The sequence below is a fragment of the Astyanax mexicanus genome, chromosome 1 (assembly GCF_023375975.1).
Source record: "Astyanax mexicanus isolate ESR-SI-001 chromosome 1, AstMex3_surface, whole genome shotgun sequence".
Classification (NCBI taxonomy): Eukaryota; Metazoa; Chordata; class Actinopteri; order Characiformes; family Acestrorhamphidae; genus Astyanax; species Astyanax mexicanus.
In genome coordinates, this window is record NC_064408.1 from 128,355,001 (window position 1) to 128,366,168 (window position 11,168).

Below are 11,168 nucleotides of genomic sequence, written 5' to 3' on the forward strand. Positions count from 1 at the left end.
TGCTGTGTTTGTGTGTGTGTGTGTGTGTAGTGTGTGTAGTGTAGTGTGTGTAGAGTGTATAGTATGTAGTGTGTGTGTAGTGTGTGTAGTGTGTGTGTAGTGTAGTGTGTGTGTGTGTAGTGTGTATAGTATGTAGTGTGTGTGTAGTGTGTGTGTGTGTGTGTGTGTGTGTAGTGTGTATAGTATGTAGTGTGTGTAGTATGTAGTGTGTGTGTAGTGTGTGTGTGTAGAGAGTGTGTGTGTAGAGAGTGTGTGTGTAGAGAGTGTGTGTGTAGTGTAGTGTGTGTGTGTGTGTGTAGTGTGTATAGTATGTAGTGTGTGTGTAGTGTGTGTGTGTGTGTGTGTGTAGAGAGTGTGTGTGTGTAGTGTGTGTGTGTAGCGTGTGTGTGTAGTGTGTAGCGTGTGTGTGTAGTGTGTGTGTGTGTGTGTGTGTAGTGTGTAGCGTGTGTGTGTGTGTGTAGTGTGTGTGTGTGTAGTGTGTAGCGTGTGTGTGTGTAGTGTGTGTGTGTGTAGTGTGTAGCGTGTGTGTGTGTGTAGTGTGTAGCGTGTGTGTGTAGTGTGTAGTGTGTGTGTGTGTAGTGTGTAGCGTGTGTAGTGTGTAGTGTGTAGCGTGTGTGTAGTGTGTAGCGTGTGTGTAGTGTGTAGCGTGTGTGTGTGTAGTGTGTGTGTGTGTGTGTAGTGTGTGTGTGTGTGTAGTGTGTGTGTGTGTGTAGTGTGTGTGTGTGTAGTGTGTAGCGTGTGTGTGTGTAGTGTGTGTGTGTGTGTAGTGTGTGTGTGTGTGTAGTGTGTGTGTGTGTGTAGCGTGTGTGTGTGTAGTGTGTGTGTGTGTGTGTAGTGTGTGTGTGTGTGTGTAGTGTGTGTGTGTGTGTAGTGTGTGTGTGTGTGTAGTGTGTGTGTGTGTGTAGTGTGTAGCGTGTGTGTGTGTAGTGTGTAGCGTGTGTGTGTGTAGTGTGTAGCGTGTGTGTGTGTAGTGTGTAGCGTGTGTGTGTGTAGTGTGTAGCGTGTGTGTGTGTGTGTGTGTAGTGTGTGTGTGTAGTGTGTAGCGTGTGTGTGTGTAGTGTGTGTGTGTGTGTGTAGTGTGTGTGTGTGTGTAGTGTGTGTGTGTGTGTGTGTGTAGTGTGTAGCGTGTGTGTGTGTAGTGTGTAGCGTGTGTGTGTGTAGTGTGTAGCGTGTGTGTGTAGTGTGTAGCGTGTGTGTGTGTAGTGTGTAGCGTGTGTGTGTGTAGTGTGTAGCGTGTGTGTGTGTAGTGTGTAGCGTGTGTGTGTGTGTGTGTGTGTAGTGTGTGTGTGTAGTGTGTGTGTAGCATGTGTGTAGTGTGTAGTGTGTGTGTGTAGTGTGTAGCGTGTGTGTAGTGTGTGTAGTGTGTAGCGTGTGTGTAGTGTGTGTGTAGCATGTGTGTAGTGTGTAGTGTGTGTGTGTAGTGTGTGTGTAGTGTGTGTAGTGTGTAGCGTGTGTGTAGTGTGTAGTGTGTGTGTAGCATGTGTGTAGTGTGTAGCGTGTGTGTAGTGTGTGTAGTGTGTAGCGTGTGTGTAGTGTGTAGTGTGGGTGTACCTGAGCTGAGCATAATGATGCTGCTGTCTGCCTCCGGGGGCAGTACGTCCACCAGAGCGTTGCTGTGTGTGTGTGTGTAGTGTGTGTGTGTAGTGTGTGTGTGTGTTAGAGATGGGACCGATCCGATACAATATCGGTATCGGGGTCGATATTGACGTAATCCGACGAATCGGATATCGGGCGGGCGCTGCCGATCCACTTACCGATCCATATTCCAGTCCAAAGCTTGAGCTGAACAATAAACCCGCCATAACGTTAACACAAAACGCATCCCTGATCAGGATTCCAGTTTAACAGTTTACCCTGAACCCCCAGCAGCTTCAGTCTGCGGCTGACTGAAAAAGTCCATTATCTGGAGAGTTTTCACTTTGGAAACGCTGTACAGCAGAACGGTACACGTAAAGTCAGCGTCTGAGAGGTAAACAGATTAACACCAGCAGTCTGTTAGCCTAGCTAGCATTAGCACTGAACTGACAGCAGCTGCATTCCGGTGTTGTGAAGGTATGAACTAACTTACAGACTGGAGTAAACTATATTCATAATCCACATATCATATAAAACCACAGCATCTACAAACACTAACCAGCACAAACTCACCCATCTGTTATTAAAAACAGAGATTCATTTAGTTCAGAAATACAGTTAGCATGACCAGTTAGCCGTTAGCATCTCCATTAACATCTGCAGTCTGTTAGCCTAGCTAGCAAAATCATTCCGGCATTGTGAATGTAATAAATAACTATCTTAAGTGAACTACAGCCATAATCCACATCTAATATCAAACCACAGATCCTACCAACCCTAACCAGCAGTAAGAAATCAATCTGTTATTAAAAAAACAGTGATTAATTTAGCTCGGAAATACAGTTAGCATCGCCAGTTAGCCGTTAGCTATTGCAGCTAATCCTCTACGCTACCTGTCAAAATAAAAGTCTCCTGCACAACCGTTGCAAAAAATGCCCTGAAAATAATAACTAATGTATTTAATATTTTACTTTTTTTTTATATTTAACAAAAATTCAAACATTTTATTTGAAAGGAAACTATTGTGTAATTGCGTATGAAGTGTGTCAAATAAATGACTTTTGAATGCATTTACATTAAATGCACCTGTGGATACTCTTAAAAGGGCTGTGTGGTCTGTTTCAGCCTCATTATTTAACCTTAATCATAGTACTATTAATAAACTAAAAGTATCGGTATTTGTATCGGTATCGGCAATCTTATATCAGTTTTATATCGGTATCGGATCGGAGCTGAAAAAAGTGTATTGTCCCATCACTAATCTGTGTGTAGTGTGTGTGTGTGTAGAGAGTGTGTGTGTGTAGTGTAGTGTGTGTGTAGTATGTAGTGTGTGGTGTGTGTGTGTGTGTAGTGTGTGTGTAGTGTGTGTGTGTAGTGTGTAGTGTGTGTGTAGTGTGTGTAGTGTGTGTAGTGTGTGTGTAGTGTGTGTGTAGTGTGTGTGTAGTGTGTGTGTAGTGTGTGTGTAGTGTGTGTGTAGTGTAGTGTGTGTGTACCTGAGCTGAGCATCATGATGCTGCTGTCTGCCTCCGGGGGCAGTACGTCCACCAGAGCGTTGCTGTGTTTGTGTGTGTAGTGTGTGTAGTGTGTGTGTAGTGTGTGTGTAGTGTGTGTGTAGTGTGTGTAGTGTGTGTGTGTAGTGTGTAGTGTGTGTAGTGTGTGTAGTGTGTGTAGTGTGTGTGTAGTGTGTGTAGTGTAGTGTGTGTGTGTAGTGTGTGTGTGTAGTGTGTGTGTGTGTGTAGTGTGTGTGTAGTGTGTGTAGTGTGTGTGTAGTGTGTGTGTAGTGTGTGTGTGTGTAGTGTGTAGTGTAGTGTGTGTGTACCTGAGCTGAGCATCATGATGCTGCTGTCTGCCTCCGGGGGCAGTACGTCCACCAGAGCGTTGCTGTGTTTGTGTGTGTAGTGTGTGTGTGTAGTGTGTGTGTAGTGTGTGTGTGTGTGTGTAGTGTGTGTGTAGTGTGTGTGTGTAGTGTGTGTGTGTAGTGTGTGTGTGTAGTGTGTGTGTGTAGTGTGTGTGTGTAGTGTGTGTAGAGTGTGTGTAGTGTGTGTGTGTAGTGTAGTGTGTGTGTGTGTAGAGTGTGTGTAGAGTGTGTGTAGTGTAGTGTGTGTGTGTGTGTAGTGTAGTGTGTGTGTGTAGTGTGTTTGTACCTGAGCTGAGCATCATGATGCTGCTGTCTGCCTCCGGGGGCAGTACGTCCACCAGAGCGTTGCTGTGTTTGTGTGTGTAGTGTGTGTAGTGTGTGTGTGTAGTGTAGTGTGTGTGTAGTGTGTGTAGTGTGTGTGTAGTGTGTGTGTAGTGTGTGTGTAGTGTGTGTGTGTAGTGTGTGTGTGTAGTGTGTGTGTGTAGTGTGTGTGTGTAGTGTGTGTGTGTAGTGTGTGTGTAGTGTGTGTGTGTAGTGTGTGTGTGTGTGTAGTGTGTGTAGTGTGTGTAGTGTGTGTGTAGTGTGTGTGTGTAGTGTGTGTAGTGTGTGTGTGTAGTGTGTAGTGTGTGTAGTGTGTAGTGTGTGTGTGTGTAGTGTGTGTGTGTAGTGTGTGTGTAGTGTGTGTAGTGTGTGTGTAGTGTGTGTGTGTAGTGTGTGTAGTGTGTGTGTAGTGTGTGTGTGTGTGTGTAGTGTAGTGTGTGTGTACCTGAGCTGAGCATCATGATGCTGCTGTCTGCCTCCGGGGGCAGTACGTCCACCAGAGCGTTGCTGTGTTTGTGCAGAGCGACCGAGGCGTTGGGCTTCAGCAGCTCTCGGTCTATAGTGCTCAGGATTCGCACGTAGTAGTTCGAGCCTGAAACACACAGATCACATCCAGAGCTTTTAATTTAGAATAAATAAAAACATTAATATAGTTTCCAGTCATGCAAGACCCAATTCTATCTGTCTGAATGGAGGGAACCTAAAATACTGGGAACTAAACATCAAATTACCATTTCAGAAATCACTGATAAAATCTGATAAAAAAGCATCAGTGGGCGTCTCCTCATTAATAACATCTCTGAGAGTATCCAGTACCCATTTTGTGGTTTTGCACCACAATCCCAATCAGTGTAGTCCACATATTTTTAAACATTTCTAAAATGTATATATATATATATATATTGCTTAATTATAAGAATATACTACAGAAAAAAAAACAATTAATATTTATAATACATAAGCATTGAGTATGAACAAAATATAAATGTCTATTTTATAAACAGTAGCTTACCAAGACTTATTATTTTATACAAAATAATTTAACAGAATAGAAAATCTACCAAAAATAAAGCAATGTAAAACAAAAGCAATACTAAAACTGCAAACAAACAAAAGCAAAACAAACAGAACAAACGTGCGTACAGTAACATTGCAATGATACGCAATGGAGTTTTTTTTGTTTGTTCTTGCGTCAAAAATGTTGCCGATATTAAAACATATGACACGAGGTAATGCATCAAGATAAAACCAGTACATGCATGATGTTTGTTCAGGATGCAACGATTAGTCAGCTCAATCGACAACACAGACTATAAAACATTGTCGACACGTAACAGGGATACTCTGTCCACTCCATTAAAACTAAGTTATATGTTACAGTTACTAAAGACTTTAATAATAAAAAACGTCTTATTCTTAGACAATTATTTCAGGGAGGAATCTCGTTAGGGAAAAAGTAAGAAAAATACATAAAAATATCCTAGAATCTCTCTCCTGAAAATAACATCCAGCCTGTGTAAATGTTTCCTGTAATATACTGTGTATTTTATAGTTTAATGTAGACGGAGGGAATGACAAAAAATATTCATGACTAATCCAACAAATAATCAACAGATTATTCGACTACTAAAATATACTCATTAGCTGCAGCCCTGATGTTGGTCCCTGAATCTGTACCTGTGGTGGATCCGACGATGGCGGTGTTCTGATCCACAGCCTCCAGGAACTGTCCGATCACCAGAGGGATGCTCTGTATCCTCTTCACCTCCTCCTGAGCGTGGAGGAACTCCTTCTTCAGATTCTTCTGCTCATCTTTAATATACTCCTCCTGCACCTCCAGAAACTCCAGCTCCTGCTGCAGCTTCTACAACACACACCAACACACCAATACACACTTCAGTGTTTTCTTTTGCGAACGAATGGAGTTAAATTCTCTCAGTAACTTCTAGTTCTAAAGACAGCACTGATTATAAAAGATACGCTTGAAAAAAGCCATTAACCCTTTGAACCCTAGACTGTTTTGGTGCATTTTTAATTCGTTCTTATAACACAGTAATTATATCAGACAGACACATGCCCTGATCTCTTTTACTCCAGAAGACAAAAATATAATCATTTAAAATGTAAAAGGAACCGGAATCGTTATATTTTTTACTGGAACTGATCATTTTTTGGTCAAAATTTTACCAAAAAATGTTTTTTTATATATATTTTTGAATGTATAGACTTTAAATATATTCATACCTAAGATATATTTTCAAAAATGGTTAGACTAGAGTGTTTATGAGTTGAAAGCATAAGAATATTGATATTTGAGTTCACATGGTTTATTAATTATTACTTATTGATAAAATACATGTAGAAACAGCATCAGGCGGATTTATTATTTTTCTTGATAATCAATAATCACACCTCTAGGATACATGTAGATACTAAAAACCACCTGACACTCAGAGCAGCCTATGCCTTTCAGTATTTTAATCAGAACACACAAAGAAAACTATATATATACAAAAATTTAAACTTTTTAATCTAAATAAAAAAAAATGTTTAGTGCAAAATAACTACTTAGTAAAAATGTGTGAGTAAAATAAAAACTATATAAAGTAGTGCGCACACCATACCTAGCTTTAGTTTGAGTAAAGCAGGTAGTTTAGTCACACTGTTTTTTCTGTGGACACTTTTGAGTCTTTATTTACTGATATTATTTGGTTTGAAACATCATATAAATAAGTTTGAAGCACTAAAGGTAAATAATATTGGTTGGGGAAGGAGATTTTTCACTTTTTTTAGGTGTTTTTCTCTCAATGGGTTTCTTGTAGATTTAGCTTTACCGCACTGGGATGTGATCACTATTTTTAGAAAGAGTAAGCTCCGCCCTTTCTAACCATATATGGATTATGTTTATGTGTGAAGGGATTCCTGAGTATTTAAGCTGAGAACACAAGGTGAGATTTTGGACGGAAAATCTGTCCGTAGGGTTCTAAGGGTTAATAAAAGGTTTCCACAGTGAGGAGATAAATATGATCAATATCTCACCTTATATCTGCTGTACAGATCCTCCAGATCTTCAGGTTCAGGGGCCAAGAAAGACAAGCCGGTCTGAGGCCGAGAGGCCAGCACCGCCGGCACCTCCTCCTGTAGACAGAGCAACATTATATATTATATATACACCAGTGGCGTACAGTTAATATAATATATTATATATTCTCTGTCTTGACTAAGTTATATGAATTTAATACACATTAACAGCCCACAAATACAACAGCTACAACTACAAAAGTATACAACAGACCAGAACAATCAATGCTTAATTTGCCTACAAGTACAAGCATTTAACAACGATCACTCATTTGTATGCCTACAGTAACGTTACGCCAGAGCAGCCAAAACATTAAGTACATACAAAAACTCACCAGTCAGGCGACCTATTACTGTGAATGAGTTTCACATTGAAGAACAGCCTTTAAAAAGGCTAATCAATATGATGCAACAACATCTGTCTGATTTACAGTCACAATTTCATGATAATTAGCTAGCTAACTATTAAACTAATCCAGCATGCACCCCGGTTTACGACTAAGCAACGCATAGCCAGTCAGGTATTAAGGAGCCGTAAGGTCACTCCGTTGAAGTACAGAGTTTTTATACAGGGGTTTCAGTAAAGTTTCTCCCGCACCGAGACTGGAGCAGTATTAGCATTACCTGCTAACCATGCTAAGCACTAGCTCTTTCACCATTCAGAGGTAAGTATTATCTGACTGTAGTCTGCTGCTAACCACAGCTAGCACTGCTGGAGCAGCTTTAGCATTTACTGCTTAGCGCTAGCCATTCGGCCATTCAGAGGTAAGTATTATTGGACTGTAGTCTGTGTATTTACTAGGGGTGGGAATCTTTTACTATCTCACGATTCGATTCGATTCCGATTTTGGGGGCCACGATTCGATTCAAAATCGATTTTTGATTCAAAACGATTTGATTTATAAAAATTTATTGAAAACTTATTGAAAAAAAAGCCTCCAAAATATACACTGGTCCTGGAGAAGGTAATGTGTTACAAAAACAATAAAATGTGCAGGAATGTGGGTCTTCAGTGACAGAGGAATCACTGGGATATCACAATGACGTTAATGAACAATAAATAAATAATAAATAACACTGCTTTATTATAAGGCTACTAGCGGTGGTGTGTAGGTGACGCTGCTGGGCTGATGTGATGATAGCAGTGGAGCGCTAAAGTTCAGGAGCAGCTGCTGATTAACTAGTTAATTTTAGGCCGTTGTATTTCTTCAGAAAGGGGGCAGGAGGTGGAGAAATTAATTCATATTGTCCATTCCTTAATTCCTCTGTGATGAGGAGCTGAAATTAGCTCTGATTAGCTTATTGTTATTTTTCCGTTCCGCCTTAAATGCTGCAGCCCGCTGCCACCTGTAGCGTTATTTAAGGTGGAACTGGAAAGTTAGCTAGTTAGCTAGCTAACAGTTACTGAAACTAACTACTAGCGATCTTTTTTATGCTTGTTATGAAGCATTCTGCCATAAAACATTAAAACTACACGTTAATCTAAGGTAATATAGTGCTTGTTCTGCCATCTTACCGGTGATTCTCATACACCTACGCTCTGTGTGGGTCTGACGGTAAGTTCAAACTGCAGCGGCCACGGTCGCTTTGGGCAGTGGGAGGCGGAGCGAAAAACGCTTCGTGCCGCTGCAGTGTGAACTTACCGTGAGGGGTAGGGCCAAGGGAAGAAATGGGATTGGACCTTAGAATCGATTTTGGGACATTTTAAATCGATTCTGAATCGTAGTAAATGAGAATCAAGATTCTTATGTGAATCGATTTTTTGGCACACCTCTAGTATTTACCGTGTTAAAACAAGCTACGCAGGACGAACCGCTAGCTAATATCATCCTGGCTTACCGTAACATTTAGAGTCTCCTCATTTTAACACTGACGGGCGGCATTAGCCACTAACCACTAGCGGTTAGCTGTGAATGCTAATGCAATGCCTTAGTGGAAATCTGGAAATCTAAGCTTACTGTAAATAAATGGAAGCGCTTTACTCACCCAAATAAACAAGGAGAGAAATCTGTGTAGAATAACGTCCAGCGTTCGTTTGACTTAATTTTTTTCTTCTTCTAAGAATTAAATTTTTGTTTACTTAACTTAGCTTCTTTCTAATTCATCAGAAATACCTGCTGAATTAGACGGAAAACATGGCGATACCCCTGTTCCTTACTAGTACCGCATAAAGTGCCTTAAAATCTCGTGAGCCTTATGTATGAAAATAGACCATAAAACAGACATTCATTCATTGAGCACCTTATAGGGGAAAAATGGTATACATAATATACACACTGTATATATTAATATATACACACATTATTGACAAACATCAACTTTTACAGCCTGTCACATCTTGGACCATAACAAAAGCGTAAATTTTTAGTTTAGGAGATTTGCGGTCGTGTTTTAATCAATGTCTGAGGATACTGCCCCTTTCCTAAACATACACACCTAAGATTATACTCCACCAAAATAAATCTGTTCAACTTCACCTGAAAAGCTCTGCTTATTACGTTATGTTATTTTAAACAGTAAATCAATAAAAAAAAAAGAATGAAACTTAACCAGAATGACCCAGCGTTCACTCCAGTTTAGTTTAAAATTAAATTGCAATTAAAACAGTGATTAAAAACGCTAAACTCAACATCAGCTTTAATTGATTCAGCGATTATATAGACGACTATTAGTGAAGAATGTCAGTAGCGTGTGCTGGAGAGTAGTTTTATGTGTGTAATGAGTGAGTAGAAGAACAGAATGAAGCTAAATAAGCATTACTACAATAATTTTATTCTGTAGTTCAGAGATGTGCTGATCATAAAGAAACAGTCCTGGTGCGGTCCTGATGAGTGCCAGTTTCACCATTATACTGTTTTTGATGGTTTTTGCGGTGACTGCACTTGAGGATAATTTCAAAGTTCTTGAAATTCATTTTCTTTTTAGACTGACTGGACTTCATTTTCTCTTAGTCATTTTTTACTTTACTTAGTAGAGTATTATAACATTACTCAAATATTCACTATTCACTGTATACCTGTAACTCTACCTCTTCACTACTTGACTTTAACTGATGCTCTCAAACATTAACATTAAGATACAAGAAATTCAAGTAATTAACTCTTGAAGAGTTTAGCACAGCTGTTAACTGAAAGCCTGAATTCCATGAGATGTTCAAAGCTGTCATTTAAGCTACATTGACTTTTATACACAGAATGTTATTTACTGTTATTTAGACCTGGTGTAAATAGCATGTAAATAGCTTTAGATTCTGTACTGAGAGAAACTAAATAAATCATAAGCTCCTCTGAAAGGTCTGGAAATTTAATTTAATAGTTTTTAGCCTTTTAAACCAGTAATTTTATAGCAGATATAGCTTTAAATAAATAAATATAGGATATACAGGCTTTATAACTCCAGCTACACTACACTAACCTACAGCTACAGCTAGCCGCTAATGCTAACACACACACATATACATACACAGATTAGTTTAGCTAGTTAGCTAACCAAGCTAACTAAAGCTCTCAAACACTGTTAGCTTAAATAAAATAGTTTAATACAATTAAAGAGCTAAATAATTAAAACACAGCCCTGTTTTAATCTCTACACTCTCACAAATCCTCAGTAAACAGGCTAACTAGCATAGCCTAGCTTAGCTTAGCTTAGCTTAGCTCAGTTTAGCAGCATGACGGAGCAGCGGAATGAATCGGCAGCTTTTCTCTCCTCAGTAAAACTGGTTAAATTAACGGCGAACCCCCTGTTTAATCCGGTAATAAAGGTCGTGCCCAGTGTATCATGGCTTTAACCAGGTTAATCCTGCTGCTCAGGCCAAGATTAAAGCAGTAAAACAGCGTAAAAATGAGAGTTTTACCGGCGCTTTCTCCACCAGCACTCCGCCGTCCTCCATCTTCATCCTGCACTGCTCAGAGACTCGACCCCGCTGACGTCACCAGCAGATACACACACTTATACAGCTCTGGAATTTTTTTTTTATTATTATTATAGATCACTTCAAAATCATCGGTTTCTCTGATTTTGCTGTTATATAGGTTTACGTTTGAGTAAAATAAACATTGTTATTTTATTCTATAAACTACAGACAACATTTCTCCCAAATTCCAAATAAAAATATTCTCATTCAGAGCATTTATTTACAGAAAATGAGAAATGTCTGAAATAACAAACAAAAGATGCAGAGCTTTCAGACCTCAAATAATGCAAATAAAACAAGTTCATATTCATAAAGTTTTAAGAGTTCAGAAATAATCAATATTTGTTGGAATAACTCTGTTTTTTAATCACAGTTTTTTTCATGCATCTTGGCATCATGTTCTCCTCCACCAGTCTTACA

The 11,168-nt window shown here is 39.5% G+C and overlaps 1 protein-coding gene across 1 annotated transcript in view; it reads right to left on the reverse strand.

The window, feature by feature from the left end:
- Positions 1-10,774, reverse strand: part of LOC125784994 (26S proteasome regulatory subunit 6B) — a 23,764-nt gene extending 12,990 nt beyond the window's left edge. The window contains exons 1-4 of the mRNA XM_049469146.1: positions 10,689-10,774; positions 6,794-6,892; positions 5,432-5,618; positions 4,200-4,346 (exon numbers count right to left, since the gene is read on the reverse strand). Of these exons, the coding sequence (XP_049325103.1) occupies positions 4,200-4,346; positions 5,432-5,618; positions 6,794-6,892; positions 10,689-10,730 (475 nt within the window). The 5' untranslated portion in view covers positions 10,731-10,774. The remainder of the gene's footprint in view (positions 1-4,199; positions 4,347-5,431; positions 5,619-6,793; positions 6,893-10,688) is intronic.
- Between the last annotated feature and the right edge of the window lie 394 nt (positions 10,775-11,168).